This window comes from Eptatretus burgeri, chromosome 6 (genome assembly GCF_056783735.1).
Source record: "Eptatretus burgeri isolate ZD-2024b chromosome 6, Ebu_testis_v1, whole genome shotgun sequence".
Taxonomy (NCBI): Eukaryota; Metazoa; Chordata; class Myxini; order Myxiniformes; family Myxinidae; genus Eptatretus; species Eptatretus burgeri.
Genome location: NC_140966.1, coordinates 101,995,171 through 102,011,924, shown reverse-complemented (window position 1 = coordinate 102,011,924; position 16,754 = coordinate 101,995,171). Strand labels below are relative to the sequence as shown.

The window sequence follows — 16,754 nt, the reverse complement described above, 5'->3', positions numbered from 1 at the left end:
GCACCCAGAGTGCTCTGTGAAGTTACACCCCCTCCCCCCGACACTCCAAATTTACGGCTCTTGTCTCATGTTGAAAGAAAAAAAAAAATAAACTCCTGTGTTGTTTTCTGTTCAGTGAGCCTTATGTCCTGTAGAATTATCAGTGGGGTGGAGAGTAGAATCGGAGGGAATATAAAATAATAGGAATGAGGGCAGTTGACTCGATATTTTGCTATACTTGTTTTTGGTATTTCTACATTACCAAATCAGGTGTGTGGCACCAAAGTGTTATCAAACGGGCCTCGTTGGCGATGGTTTCATTTAAATATGAAATTGCAACTTTTTTAATCCGCAAAAATGGAGGAAATCGTGTTGCGCTAATTAAATGATTGTTTTGCTTACCTTCTTATCGATTCCCATTTGCTTGTCTGTGTACGGCGTCATGATCCATGCTGGTTTTGATGTACACATGTCTGCGTACCTCCATTTGGTAGACATCCATTTGTGTGTGTCGTAGGCTCATACCCACGGCACGGTACTACCCACTGCGCTTCCACTGTGTCAGTGCCTTAAACCTGCTCACTGCAAGTACCGGGGTCTTCATTCCTACTCTGCCCTTCCTCATGGAGGTATCCCATAATCCTCATCCACTGTATCTATGAGTTGTGTGTCCACCTCTTTTCCAATTGTCCTCTACCTCATTATTCTAGTTTGATTTATAATTAAACTCCATTACTTTTAAGGACTGAGTGATGAAAGCCATTTTGGCCACAATGTGATGCACACCCCTTTGCCCCTCCCCGCCCTTGCCCACCTAGGTTTTTGAGGACACGGATTTTAACAAGCGTCCGAGTCGCATCTCCGTTCGACCAATCAACTTCGCCGTCACTCTCAAGCTATCCAAGACGAACCTTCAGGAGAAAGCCTTCCTGGTGAGGTTTTGTGTACTTTAGCATTCTCGCAGTGCTGCTTATTGGGGAGCAGCTCCATGATGTGGGGTCTGATATGGTTTGTTTCAGTGCTTAGCTCACCTGGAACGTAGTTCCAGAGAACTTGGACAGTGCATCGTCCGCCCGCCCGTCCGTCCGTCCACAAATATACTGAAAAGCAAAAGAAACTTACCACCTTTTAAACCTTCAAATATCAACAATAACACTGCGTGTAGTAAATGTGTTAACTTATTTGTGGACCATAGTGTCCTCACTGTCAGACAAAAAGGTCATGGAGGGTCACTTGAACCTTCAATGGTCACTTCATAGCACAGCTGTTGAACAGCCGTTTTGACTGTCAGTGATTAGCCAAGGGGTACGGGATGATTTTAATGAGCTGCACGTGTTGTCTTGATATTGGCTTTCAAAAGGCCAGTGCAAAATGGGAATTTCAATCAACATGCCACGATTGTCAAGGGATCAACGGCATTGTGCCTTGGGCATACTGCAAGGCGGATCGAGCTACCGTGAGGTGGCACATCGCCTTGGCTGTTCACACCAGACGATATCGGCCCTGGTGGACAGAGTCACCCTCCACAACTCTGCAGATGACAGACCTCGATCAGGGAGGCCAAGAGTCACCACTGCAAGGCAGGACAGGCAGATGGTCCTAAGTCAGATGGCTTCAGACATTGAGGACTAAGTGGGACAGAATCCAGCAGCAATCCATCCAAAGACTGGTAGGCAGCCTGCGCCGACGATGCGCTGCCTGTATCTGAAACAATGGTGGCCACACACGCTATTGAAAGGGGACTGACATTGCACCCTGTGCTGTTCTGTACTGTAGAACAAACTTATGAGATGGTGTATCTTGGTCAAAAACTTGACATGTCATCAATAAAATGCCAATGTTTCAATTAGCAATTGTTGGTTTGTTTTATTTTGAACTGTTACAATTTTATTACATTTCAAACAAGTGGTAAGTTTCTTTTGCATTTCAGTATACTTTCAACCTCTTCTCTGAAACTACACATAGGATTTCGCTGAAACTTTACCACAACGTTCATCACCCAGTATGTACCAAACTTTGTTTATGGCATTAAAAAAAATCGGGCACGAAGGGGGTCTGTGGGGGTTGCCCCCCAAAATTGGTATTTGCTTTCTTCTCAGAAACTACACACACAGTTCTGATGAAACTTGACCACAACCTTCATCATCCATGACGTATCAAAGTTTGTTCACTGCATTTGAAAAATTGGAGACTGAGGGTGTCTAAGGACGGAGTTTACGGGAGTGTTTGCCCCCCTCCCCAAAGAGATATTTGCTTTCTTCTCAGAAATGACACACACAATTTCAATGAAACTTGACCACACATGTACCTTCATCACCCATGATGTACCAAAGTTTGTTCATGCCCGTAAAAAAATTCCAGGTCAGAGGGGGTCTACAGGGGGTGGTTGCCCACCCAAAATAGGTATTTGCTTTATTCTCAGAAACTACACACATAATTCCAATGAAACCACCACAACCTTCGTCACCCGTGATCTAACAGATTGTTCACACCATTAAAAGAGTCGAGGTCTAAGGGTGTCCACAGGGGTTTACCCCCCAAAAAGAGTTATTTACTTTCTTCTCCATTATATATTTTGTGGGTCATCCCTGCCGACCAGTGGTTGCCTGGTTATCTTATCCAGCCATTACCAGGTGAGCGTTCATGGGTACTGCTCCGATGTTTGTTTTTGTTTGCTTATTAAGAGCCACGAAAGTGATGTCGATCCTCATTTGTAACTGAAGTAAATGGCTCGTTGTACGCATTAAGGCCGGTCTACGTAAACAGTACAAATGGGATATGCAATTAATTAATTTGATTAAGGGTGAACACGTTATAGATTATCGTGCATTAAATGTTTTGTGTCTTGTCCTTCATCAAGGATGGACTGCTCGATCAGTTGTATGATCTCATAATGGAGTCTCTGATCCCTCACGCGTACTCCATTTCCTTCACCGAACTCATCCTGCCCATCACGATACAGGTAGTTCCATCCTTTCTTGACTCCTCGTATTGTCCGTTTGTCAAACATGTATCTAATCATTGGGATTAAAATCTGCGTGTATGTAACCGATTCCATAATGTCCCTAAAGTCAGTACTATGTTGTAGGCTTTATCAAAACCCTAACCGGTAGCCTTCATCAACTCTGGTTTATGCTTATCTGTGTTGCACCTGCTTCATGTAGCAATGGTGTTGGGGAGCAGGGCAGTCACAATGGGCAAGCAAGTCTTTCGTCTGTGTTTGATTACTTGGAGAAATTTTTTTTCCAAGTATGTTGGTCTATAGCATTTGTTTGTCTATCTGCCTGTCTGTGCATTTGTCTGTTTGTCACACGATTTTTGGCCTCTGTTTTCAAGCAATCGTTTTGAATACATTTTTGTGTGTATAGGTGACCGGCCAAGGACAGCACCGCTTAATCTTGGTGAAGATCCGAATCCGGATCCGGATCTGAGAATTTTTTCAGTGATTCTTCACCATTGAGAGATGGGGCCAAAAATGATATATAGCACGATATCTCAAAAAGTTGTGGACGGATTCGGATGAAACTTTGTGTACGAGTTGGTTAGATGATAGAACAAGCTGATTTGTTTTTGGTTCAGGTCTGGATTCAGATCCGACCTATCGGTGGGATACAAAATGTGTACTGTTCAGCCTGGCGGAGGTATGCGCTCTACCGAGTGCCGTTCCATTTCGCCAAGTGTCACTCTATGAATGATTTTGCATTCATTTTTTTCCCCCCTTCGCTAAGTTGAATTATGAATGACTACGTCATGATGTTGGACGTGAACACGCACAACATCCTCACGTGTTCGATTCTACAAGCAGGCAGTGCTGCTCATTTTGAGGATAACTCACTATTGCCGTTCAATGGGCGTTTCTTAAGTTTTGTTTCTCTTTCCTCCTCGTTTGTAGCTGCGAAGATTCCTTTCTGGCTGCAAGATTGGCAATTACAAAAAGCAGGTTCGCCAGCTCCTGGAGAAGCTCCAGGAAAACTCTAATTTCCTGTCAAGCAAGCGGAGTGGGCGACTCGGGGATTCCCAGTCCATGGTGAGGGACGATCGGATGTCCTGTTGGTCCCGTCTGAATGTCTCTTGCTCCCTCTGTCTCAATGTCTCCGGCTCTTATACTGTTGATGACATGCTCTTTACTCTGAATAACGTGACGAGTAACTCGATTACCTTCCTGCCATTTGTTCGACCTTGAGTCGGAGGTTTCTGTTTTGTGGGCCAAATTTGGACATTTTGGCTGTTTCTTCATGTGTTGTGAATTTTCTCAAACGGATGAAAAGTGCAAAACCGGAACACAATCAGGATGTTCACGGATGAGATTGGCGATCTTTGGTTTGAGGATGAGGGCTGAGGGTGTGGTGGGGCAGGGCTCTAAATTAAGGGGCAAGTTTTATCTAACGATTAATCAGGGTGTGTCACTCTTCTGGTTTTTTTTTGTTGTGTGCTGTTTCTGTTTCCGTTGTTCTTTGTTTACAAAACAATTGTTTTACTCGTAGCCAAGCTGTATCGAAGACTGCCTCGTTCGCTTCCATTGCTGTAATTATTTTTTGCAGCTTCCTCATCATGCTGTGTTGCGTTTTGTTCATCAACTCATTTGAGAGTATCGATGTCGGTAACATCTTGTCCCGTTCCATTACAGAAAGATCATTGGCAGCATCGGTTTTGTAACGATAACCAGCCACTGCTCGTTTTGAAACGGTCGCTGTGGAGCACGTTGTAACGGGGCAATGGGAGGCACGATCAAATCGCACGGACGTTGTAAAATTGCAGAGCAAAGAGGCCTCGTACTGCCCGACAAGTTTTGTCCCATCTCCCATGACGCTTATCAGGATGTGGTTTCAGGAATGTCCGTTTTATAATAATCACAACCGAACATTCTCACCCAATCGATCGTACGATGTTCTGCAGCTGATTATTGGAAAGACGTTTTATTCCTCTTGCTGCAATGCCATGGATAAACTTACAAGTATATGCGAGCAAATGCGCTCCGCTGTTCATATCTACACTGTCTCCCGTTGATATTTTTCCCACTTTCCTCAAAAGATTCTCTGCTTTTGCTTTTGATCCTTCTCAAGGATCCACCTGAATCTAAAGGAAATTTCCCTCATGGGCCCCCTCTGTATTGGAAGTGTAACCCTGCGCTCCAGATCGGCAAAATAATTCCACATTTTGTTGTGTCCTTCAGGATGCCTGGGAGGAGCAGATGAAGACCCAGAAAACACCACTCATGCGTTACTACGAGATGTGGAGGAAACTTCGTGATCATGAGATTCAACTGGAAATCGGTGGCAAAGAAAGGGTGAGATGGGCGATTTATGGGTTGGGTGAGGATCCTCCGCCAGGATTTATGAGGTTTGGAATGGAGGTTGAAGTGGGGTGTGTGCGGGGAGGGGGTGGTCTTGGCATAGATGTACGGAGGGCAGTGGCCTAGATGTTTCGGGGGATATTTTAATTGGCTCTGCCTGTCCATCCAGCTGTCTGTCCGTCACGTTATCTCCTAAACGGTTATGCTGAAATTCACCAAACTTGGTAGTTGCAATCACCGCGTGGCAAGAAGGTGTGATTGCCATATCATATTTAAGCCTGCACTCAGGGCCCTGGGGTGGGATTAAAAGCAGACACGTTTTGAAATATTTTTTTAATGAGGTTTTGTACATGTAACCAACATTGGGGGACGCATGGAATATGTCATGATTTTTGGGGGATTTGACCCCCGGTTCATGCCCCAAGGGTTGGGGATTTGCGGTCACATGGGTCAAAAGAGATTTCTTTTCAACTCAAAATTTTATGTCGGTTTATTTTAATGGAACGTTTTGCCATCTTTCACCCTTGCTTTAGGTGGGAAACATGGGGATTTGCGATTGTGTATCAACTTGGCTGTAGTTACATATGCAAATGTGACCGAATTTTTGATCCCTTTCCATTTTTAATACGAGCGGGCACTTCAGTGGGCAATGTGCTGCGACACAGTCTTGGGAATGCACTTTATAATTTTAAAAAGAAATTTCATTGATCGCAACATGTTACGGACTCTATGTTCGGGGATTACCACGAGGGGAAGCATTCTGATCCCTGCAGGCTAGCAAATAACTCTGCGATCCAACAGGTTGCGAATGTTACGGAGCAACCATAAGCTTGGCTTAGAATTACCAGCCTAGCAGGTTCGTACTGCTGTTACACTTTACCTTTCCGTTGGCACAGCAACCCAACTAGAGGCCACGCCCTCAGTGCGTACCAGTCCATCTATTCAAGTACGGTCGAGCGAGAACTGTCAGTACATATTGGCTAAACTTGAGCCGATCAATTGGGTTAAAACTTCATGTCCAACAATAGTGCGGACTGTGCTGGACCAATAAGGAAAATACGCTACGAGCAGGTTGGAAGAACATGTATCGGGGTTTATTTACAAAAGGGTGACGAGGAAAGGTATGTGGCACATTTAATCACAAGAGGTTTTATTTAGAGTGATCTGTACAGCAGACGATACGTCAATTTGTGTGGTGTGATTATAAGACAATTCATTCAATTACACAAAAGAACAAAAAGAGACACGGGGCAGAGTTATCCCGATCTGTCTAGCTTATACATGGTACTTATTCTACACATAAGATAGTGGTGCCAATGAGTCATATTTCCGAGGAGTATGAGAGACAGAGACAGAGACAGAGACAGAATTCTGGAGCGTATTGGCGGCCTCTCTAGCCCTGGCTGATCCCAAGTGTGGTGGAGGGAAGGTGAGGCAATGGAAGTGGGAACTGATTAGTGTCTCAGTGCATGGTGAGGAGATGAAAATGTGCGCTTTTCAGAGGGAAAATGGACACGGTGCTTGTCAGTGGTTCGCTCTTAAAATAACGGTTGTTTGGGCTTTACCCTCGTTGATCGTTCTTGTGTGTCTGAAGAAACTAATCAAAGAAAGTAGAAAAAAATAATGTGTGAGAATGGAGATACTAGTTCCAACGCTGAGCATGGCCTGGCCTCTTGCCACTCCAATTCACTTCGCCCGTCCAGCACGTGCCACCAGTCCAGTTAAACCGCAGGAGAAAACATAGCCAGCTCTGCTTGCGGAACATTGAGTGTCCCATGCTCTTAAGCAGTTTGAGAGGGGAGTTGTTTGGTGGAGGTCAGAGATGATGCCCTGCCCTTCACTGGTGTGGCTGCTACAAGCAAGGGTCATGCTCCGCCTTCTGTGCTCAAAGCGCAACGTGCCTATTGGTCCTGAGCTTGCTATGCATGATGTCACACACCCTCCATTCATACAGTTTGAGAAATGGCCCATTCGTGTTCTGATCCAGTCACACATATCATCTCCTGGGTGAGTATGGGGCTCAATCCAGCAGCCCCCATTTCTAGCACCAATTCCCAGCAAAGGTACCCATAGCAGGCTGGCCAGATGGGCTCAGAGTCGAAGTCCATCGCATCCAAAATGCGGCAAAAGGTGTGGCGGGCATAATGGGTTTTGAAAGTTGAGATAACCCCTTGGTTGAGTGGCTGGATCAGGAAGGTGGTGTTGAGTGGCAGGAAGATCACCTCGGCATTCATATGAGCCACCTTCAGGTCCCTGTGGTGACAGAAAAGAACCTTCCATTCAAGGTTCCCTGCTTGTCAGGTACCTCTCCACGTAAGGGATGAAACGGTTATGGAAACAGTCCATGAAAATTGCTGCCGTCACCCATGCCTTCCTGTTGGCCCTCCAAAACACGGGCAGTGTGTGCTTATTCTTGCCCTTGAGAGCACTTGGGTTCAGGGAACGGTACAACATCATGGGCTTCGTCATACAGTCCCCTTTTGCATTTGCGCAGAGGAGAAGAGATACCTGGTTCTTTGCCACCTTTAATCTGGCAGTCAACGCATCTGCAGCACTGGTCTTGCGATTGGGAGCCATGTTTGATCAATGAGCGAATGAGTGGGGTCTGAAAATATTGTAAACAGAGTGTGAAGCAATGTAGATGTGCAGTTTCTTTAGTTTTTTTTTTTTTTTTCCTTCATTTTGTTCTCACCTTGTCTGTTTTGTGAGCTATTTTTGTGAAGTGACTTCATAATTTGAACCTTTGCCACCACTCCCCTGTCCCCACTGTGACCCCATCCCCCTCCTGCCTGTCTTCTCCCTCCATCATTTTCCTTTTCTTCCCCTTCCCCATCCTCCTCTCTCTGTTTTGATTCTTCCCACCTTCCACAGCTTGATGACAGAAGTATCCCCTCAATAACGAGGAAACCCCAAAAAGCTGGTGAAAAGGAACGGAAAGAGTTCAGTGAGCTTTTCGAATCTGATGATGAATCCGATGACGATGGCCTTGTACCGAAAGGTAAGTTGTGGTTTAGTGTCACCCGAAGGTAAAAACGATGGACAGCTGCCTCTTATTGCCTGTTGTAAAGTGATCATGAAGCAACTACCGAACATGTGAACAACAGTGAAATGAGATGTAACCCCTTGGTAATGGAGATGGTGTGGAATACTTCTGGTTTCCTTTGTCTCCTTACTGTTACTTTGAACATAACTAGTGGGTCCATTGGTCCATTGGAATAAATTTTCGTTGGTCTTCATGGCCTTGCGGCATACCCGCCATACTGCTTGAGCATTAGCTTGTCCTTCACCAAGGCCAGATGTGCTTGGGCCATGGCGGTGGTGGGGGAAGATTATACGTTGGCTATTATTTTTGCCAAATTATACTATTATTGTTGTTGTTCATGTTATTCGTATTAATTAATTAATATATGGTTTGTTACAATGGTATAATTGTTTTTGTTGTTTAATTTGTAATTAGGATGCCAAGCCGTCGAAGGGAAGGTCCTATTGAGCTGCTCCATACACCTTAGCATGGCGTGTGTTTAAAACGTGGGAATTGTTCCAGGTTGTTTATCGTTAATTAGCCCAATCAACTCGGGGAGATCATGGCGATCATATTGTTGTCACGCTCCAGCAGCACTCCACACACACACACACACACACACACACACACACACACACACACACACACACACACACACACACACACACACACACACACACACACACACACACACACACTCGCGCTTGGCTGATATCAGCAATGTTTCGGGAATCAGCAGGTTGGAGTAAGTTTGATTACCAACAACAGTACGGACTGTATACAACCCAGAAACCTTGAGTACCTTTCACCCTTGTTTTGGGGGAATTTTTCAATAAACAAATTTTACAAACAACGTTGAATCGTGTTCGTTTCAGGGAGATGTGCATAAATATTAATCTTTATAAACAGCTGCCAATCGTCATGTGATGGATGGAAAAAAAAATTGGTTCTGCAATTTAGAAAATGCGTTTAATACGGCAAACTGCTCGTAAATCGTGTGTTATCAAATATATTTTACTTTGAAACTCACAAAGAGAAACCATATATACTTTCTAAAGCACACCTGGCTCGTATAAAATAACCAATTGCTTTAGAAACATGTTTGAGGACGACACACCATGGGCCTGGGTGCGCATGCTTGTTCCACAAATCCCGCACACACATAGCCAAACATGCAGGCACGTACACACACACACACACACACACACACACACACACACACACACACACACACACACACACACACACACACACACACACACACACACACACACACACACACACACACACACACACACACACACACACACACACACACACACACACACACACACACACACAGTCCCTTTACAAGTCCAAAGCTATCCATTTATACCATGTCCATGTATGCTGTCGACCGCGGTACCTCTTCTTACTTAGAGAAAACTGACCTCCGCATCGGGACACAAACTTCTTCTCCTTCTTTTGGGTTTAATGGCGTTTTCAGAGCCGTGGGGCTCTATATACACCACACAACTAAACACTTCAGCTGGAACAGACAAACACGAGGGACTTGATATTGTTGGACCCGTTTCTTTAATAAATTTCAATAACTATTTGCAGAGTCGAGGGTTCTTTTCGCTCTATCAGCTCAGTGTATCTGGTACACCTGACGAGGAAGAGACGATCTGGGTTCCCTGTAGTACCCCAGAGCATTGTGTGAAGATGTGTTCCAAATTTGTTCTATCCTATCGCAGAGCCCTGTTTGGTGACACCATATCCTACGTAAATGGGAGTTCAGTGACACAAATTTTGTGCGTAACACCGCTATCCACTGTAGGGTGCTCGCTAAGTGTCTTGAGTACTCCAGCCAGCACTCCAGCCAAACGGTTGATAAGGAACGGCTATATTTTTGAAATTGCACATCCCCACAAAAACCAAATAAGCATCGCCGATTTCTTAACACGTTCAGATTTCACTCCAGATTTCGTGTTATTTAATCAACGTGATCCGATCCTCAAAACTCAAATTCTATTTCAATGATGTACTTGAATTATTCTGTGAGAGTAGATCGTGGAAAATTGCATCGCATAATGCATGAAATCGCTCCTAGCTCATAATTTGAAAACTGCAGCATTGACAAAGGCGATGTATCCAGGTATGTAGATGAGGCATTCGGTGATACGAGTGAGGAAAATGGGGGGGGGGGGGGAGAAACGTTTGAGCACATAATTATCGTTAAGAAATCGTTGCGACCTTTTCCAAGTCGAGGCATTGTTGAGCAGGTCAACAAAATGGCAAATTAAGACCCCATGGAGGGAGAGTGAGGTGATCAAGGACGAGCTTTGATGAAGGCTATAATTAAATAAGGCCGTTACTTATCTTCATAAGGGGTGTTTTAATTTACCCAAGTACCCAGTTTTCATTCATGCACTTCCTTGGAGATCCCTTTGCATGTGTGAAAAGTTTCAGACCGCTATGTTTCATGGTTGTGGAGTTATGGAAGACACACACACATTTATTATTATGGATTTGTTTGTATTTTAATATATTTATTTCCTGCGGTCCTTTGTCCTCTATATTGTGCCAGACAAAGGAAGGAAGGAAAGCGATGATGAGGATGAATTAAGTGATACTTCTGATGGAAGTCTTGCTTCCGAGGATGATGATGGTGCTGATGAGGATGACAATGAGGATGTGGAGGAAAAGGAAGTGCTCGGTGAGTCGTGTTCACTACAAGGTTTAATTTTGAAACTTTATCAAATTCCACTTCCTTTTTATAAACTTACAAAAAAAAGAAAGAGACTTGAAACAAAGCTATCTGGGTATCTTCAAAACAAAGGAGGAGGATTGGGATCAGAGGGTTAGAGATGCACACAAATGCAAAAACAATTATTTTGATTATCAAGAGTAAAGTATATTTAGAATTACCAAAACTTTCAAGCAGTAGCACCTTGAGTTTAAGGAGGAACCATGGAGTTCTTCACATCTACTATTTTTGAAACTGGCAAAACTACAAGATAAAACATGTTTTTCTAATCACAGTGGGCATTGGTGTGCCAGTTGCTATGGACACCATATTGGCTGCAAGGGAACTTTTCATGGTATGCAGTAACAAGTGTTCAAATCATAATCGTTCAAACTATGCACATATATCAGTTTTCTCCAATGTAATCCATCAACTAATCGATGTTGAAAAATGGTCAATTTTGATTGGCTCGTGCTGGCCATTTTAGAGATTCTTCTCTTTCATAAACCTAAAGCGACCTGGTCCTTCGATGATGTCTGAAGCGTTTTTTGATTAATTGGTTCAGAGCAGTTTTTATTGTCCTCCTTTGTTTGAATTTTTTTGTAAATCCAAGATGGTCACTAAGCCGTTGGTGCAATTGGCTTGATTAGAGTTTATGAACTAGATCTTAACTTGCAACAACCCAGTGAAGGTTTAAGTTTATTGGCATACAGGATCCTGAGAAAATAAAATCTCAAGATATGACTGAATAAATAAAATGATGAAATAATAAAAACTCCAGAAAGAACAGGCCTCCATTTTGACTGGCTTGGAAGTTTTTATTTTTTAATGCCTTTCCACGATGCAAGTACTGCTGTGTTGGGCCGAGATGAGCGCCATCCCTTTGTTTTTGGTTTTCAGATGTGGCGTCCAAGAAAGCAAAGGCCATGATTGATCGGGAAGAGCTTGCGGAGCTATTGGTTGGACGAGGGGACAACGTCGAAAACCTGACACTCTCGGATGATGATGAAGAATTGTAGGAAAACCAAAGTGACTCATTGTAATTACATGACAAACGTTGAATTCATTAGCAAACTCCATGAACCTCTTTAAAAAGAGTTTACCACTCGAGAGGATAACTTTTGTACTGTTCGTTGATCCCACATCCTGTCCATTTATTGGTTACTTTGCAATTGGTGATGAACTAAATCCCATAAAGGATGTAAAGTGAGTATACTCAGGATAAAGTGATAGGTACACATAAAGCAGGTTAGCAAGAGCAAAGATTGAGTTCATCGGATGAATTAACTCTTATCTCGAAGAATAGGAGCACGACCTTTACCTTGACCTTTTGTCGGGAGATATTCGAGATTCCTACATTCTGAGCAATTTCCTCATCGGTTGGTGTGAAATGTAATCCCCAATCTACCCAATGTACTATATTTTTGTTTTGTTTCACAGAATTACATTTTTATTTCGAATCAGCCATTTTGGTAAATTTATTAATCAATTATAATTTGCGATGGTCCAATCTTAGACATCAATCAAGTTCATACACTCGTTCCTCAAAAGTATCAAATCCTGCCTGAGCATCTAACAGTTTTCAACTTGTGGATGATGGCAAACATCTCAACAAATTAAAAACATCTTTACTCGATAAGAACAGACCCTTTGTTGTCAGTGATAATCTTTCATCACCACAGGCGCTACTCCAGCTTACTTGTCACAAAATGATGGAGGGGTGATTCATAACTCTAACGATAAATGATATTTCACCTTCAAGTCATTGTGGTTTTAAAAGTCTAACTGGATCCAAGGTGTGTGATCTCCACCCGATCTCACCTTCACTCACCCCTGCCTATCCATTCACTGCTGACCTTTCCGAGAGGAGAATTGTCCACAGACTGGCGGTTCATGTCTAATCCACATCTCTCTCTTCCCTTTTGATCCCGATTTTTGTTCCTCGACTGGTTTTCTAAAACCCATTTATTCTCTGATTTTTCTACATTTCACACAATCCATGTTTCAACCTCTTTATAAACATCAATACAGGTGGGAAACGGGTTTGAATTTTAACAAAATAGAAACATTTCACCTCATTGAACAAACCATCTGTGATTTGATTACAAATTAGAAAAATGTAAAAGGTTACTTTTATCTCTAAAATCAATAAATTTGTTTGACTTTTCATAACCAAAGTGATGAGTTGTTTGCAGAGTTGTGAATAGGTGAGATGGTAAAGGTTTCATATCAATTACTCCCATAGTTCAGGGGAAAGCAGGACCACCATGGACCGAGTCCATTTTGATGCACATGAAATAACGGTAGGAATATTTCAATGTTCAGGTGCGAGTACCAAAAACCATTAAACAAAACCAACCTAAAACCCCCAGTTCAAATTGAATAATGTAAATAAAAAATACTTGTATTTTAAATAAAATCACCTTTTGTTAAACATCCATATCATTCTCACCTTTACCTGGAGAGACCTAAATAAAAAGTCCACAAGAGTGCTCAAACGTACCAGAATAGAGTTCAGTTTTCATGAATAAAGTTTAATGCAAAAGATTTTTACAGTGCGTGCGCTGTATACAATTGCACCGAGTTTGAAATGTCCCTGGCGTCTACCACGTCTCCGGTGTCCCCCTGTCCCCTCCCCCCCCCCCACGTGCCTCAAGACAGCCAATGACGGCCGTCCGGTAGATGCAGTGCATAATCTAGATGGAAATGGCGACAATTGACGGAAATACCCGAGTATTTCCATGGAAATTTGTGAAACAAATGTGTTATATATGTGAAAACCATTTAATTTATTGCTTGATGGGAAAAAAACGAAGAAACACGCCCCTCTCATGTATGAACGAACGAAAGACGTCATTTCCGCTCACCATGGCATTTCGCGCCGAAAGACGTCATTTCGGCCCACCATCGCATTTCGCGCTGAAAGACGTCATTTCGGCCCACCATCGCATTTCGCGCTGAAAGACGTCATTTCGGCCCACCATCGCATTTCGCGCTGAAAGACGTCATTTCGGCCCACCATCGCATTTCGCGCTGAAAGACGTCATTTCGGCCCACCATCGCATTTCGCGCCGAAAGACGTCATTTCGGCCCACCATCGCATTTCGCGCCGAAAGACGTCATTTCGGCCCACCATCGCATTTCGCGCCGAAAGACGTCATTTCGGCCCACCATCGCATTTCGGCCCACCATCGCATTTCGCGCCGAAAGACGTCATTTCGGCCCACCATCGCATTTCGCGCCGAAAGACGTCATTTCGGCCCACCATCGCATTTCGCGCCGAAAGACGTCATTTCGGCCCACCATCGCATTTCGCGCCGAAAGACCTCATTTCGGCCCACCATCGCATTTCGCGCCGAAAGACGTCATTTCCGCCCACCATCGCATTTCGCGCCAAAATATGTCATTTCTTTTTTGCATTTCTACATGTTTTAAGTGATTTCCAACCCCCACCCCCCCCCCCCCAAAAAAAAAAATGTAGGAGAAAACTATAACTCTGTCAGCACTGTTGACATCATATTTAATGAATAAGATATAAGGTTCAATTGAGTGACCCAGCAGTATTGGCGGCGGAGGTTTTGCACTCTCCCGAGTGCTCCCCCTCTAGTTTAACATTAGTGTACTCATTTGCTTCACCACACACGCTGTATTGAAGGATTTCACTTGTTTTAACAGGAAGTGAATATTAGAAAAGTTTTAAAATTTGAAACAAAGGTCAAAAACCTTTGAGTCAAATTGTTAAAGTACAAAAAAGAAGTAATAAAAATAAAAGAAGTAAATACAGACTAAACAATTCCCCAGAAGTGAAATAATTTAAAATGGAAGGAATCGCACAAACACGTAAAGCCCTGATCATTACGTGGCCCGCAGGCCACTGGCGGCCCCTGACGCGCGACCGATAATACACTAATGTGAAAACATCCCATCTTAATCCACAAAAAAATGCTTATCAAATTGACCCAATGGTTTGAAATGACTGTTACAATGTCAAGCGTAAAATTAACATTACCACATCAGTAGATGGCAGTGTGAAAACAATTATGCTTGCAATCCAGTAACCACAATGAAAAAAGAAAAGAAGAGTACATGGAGGTGGGGCCTAATAGCAACCATTTTGGTGTCCTGCAGGCGGTGTGGCGGCTCGCACTGTCTTATTGGCAAAAGTGGCCCTCTAAATAATCATGAAGATCACTGACCTAAAAAGATTAATTGATAAAAAATAAATAATTTGTTTTACAAGTGCAATACATTCAAGTTTTATCAAAATATAATGTAGATTCTGTGCAAGTTAGAAAAAGTCAAAATGCTTGATCATGCTCAATGATTGAGTTGATTGTTCATCAAGTCATTTAGAAATGATGAAGATTTATAGTGCATAGACTACTGGCTTGGTGGAATTGTTCTCGTGCCTGACAGGTGTCACATATCAAATTATTGCAGTAGTAGAAAGAAAACTTGTGTTATGAAATACAACAAACATTTCAGTTTTACTTTTGTTTCCAATGACAGTTATAAAAATATTCTTTGAAAATCCCCCCAAAAAATGAAATAACCATTGAGATATCATGGTCTTACTTCGAAGTTGAGGACTTGGTTCTTAATGTTTAAAATGCGGCACAAAAAAGACATTATTCTCTCAAATGAGATAATCTCTATATAGTCATGGTCTCCCATAGTTTGGGGAAAATCAGGACCACCCTGGACTGAGTCCATTTTGATGAACTTGAAACAACAATCGGAATATTTCAATGTTCAGGTACGATGAGGAAAAACACAACGAACCCATATTCTGTATCATATACTGTTGTGGCCAAAAATATTGACACCCTTGCACTTTTTCAAATAATGCACCATTTCTTCCAGAAAATTGTTGAAATTAAAAAATCTTTTGGTATCAACATATGTATTTCTTTGGTTTGCAGTGGAGCAAAACAAAAAAGCTGAAAAAAAAAATCGCTAAACCTCAGCTTATTCCACACAGAAATCCTAAAATGGCCTGGACAATATAATTGGCACCTTTTAGAAGTTGTTAGAAATAATTAGATTTCAAGCAGGTGATTCTCCTTTACTTTGAAATTTAACTCACCTGTGGTAAGCTGCAGGTGCCTGTGTTGAGATCCAGGTGAGGTCCACAGTGATTAAGATCAAGCTTTGTTCCCACCGATCTTGGTAGAGAAGGGTTTATTACACATCAGACATATGCATATGGAGACAACAGGCTTTGAACACAATAGTCCACCCAGCCTAATCCTCTGGTGAGCTGTCTTTCGGCACTGCCTTGTATTCAGTTTTTTGCGACCTTTGAATGACTGCGTGTCAAAGAGGATTTATTACCATTCATTAATCTATTGCATTCTCCTGTCAGTACTGCTGATAAGAGAGCACAGAAAGTGCAGAAACAACACCCTTGATTCCCTTAAAGAATTTTAAAAGGTCGCCTCCTACATGTTGTTGGGCCTTAGCAGTTCTGGGCAGTAGTCCAACAGATTCCAGGTAGCCCAGCTGCCCGATCAGCAAGGCCATTTCAAACGGTCAACAAGACCAGCTGTGTTGTAACAATGCCAAGACAAGTTCCTTGACAGTGCACAGATAAACATTGGGAAGATTTATCCTTTCCCCATTTCCAATTGGCAAAGAGTTTTAACCAAACACTAGTAGGCATGTTTGGTTGCTGTTAGAGTACATACAATCCCCGACACCTGCAATATAGAAAACACTCATTCAACCAGTTT

At 42.8% G+C, this 16,754-nt stretch overlaps 1 protein-coding gene across 1 annotated transcript in view; it reads left to right on the top strand.

Moving 5' to 3' along the window:
* NOC2L (NOC2 like nucleolar associated transcriptional repressor) overlaps window positions 1-12,668 on the top strand; it is a gene marked incomplete at its 5' end in the record, with an annotated part of 92,532 nt that extends 79,864 nt beyond the window's left edge. Inside the window, 8 exons of the mRNA XM_085887084.1 lie at window positions 497-608; window positions 798-911; window positions 2,840-2,941; window positions 3,872-4,006; window positions 5,153-5,266; window positions 8,144-8,270; window positions 10,864-10,992; window positions 11,923-12,668. Of these exons, the coding sequence (XP_085743210.1) occupies window positions 497-608; window positions 798-911; window positions 2,840-2,941; window positions 3,872-4,006; window positions 5,153-5,266; window positions 8,144-8,270; window positions 10,864-10,992; window positions 11,923-12,041 (952 nt within the window). The remainder of the gene's footprint in view (window positions 1-496; window positions 609-797; window positions 912-2,839; window positions 2,942-3,871; window positions 4,007-5,152; window positions 5,267-8,143; window positions 8,271-10,863; window positions 10,993-11,922) is intronic.
* Between the last annotated feature and the right edge of the window lie 4,086 nt (window positions 12,669-16,754).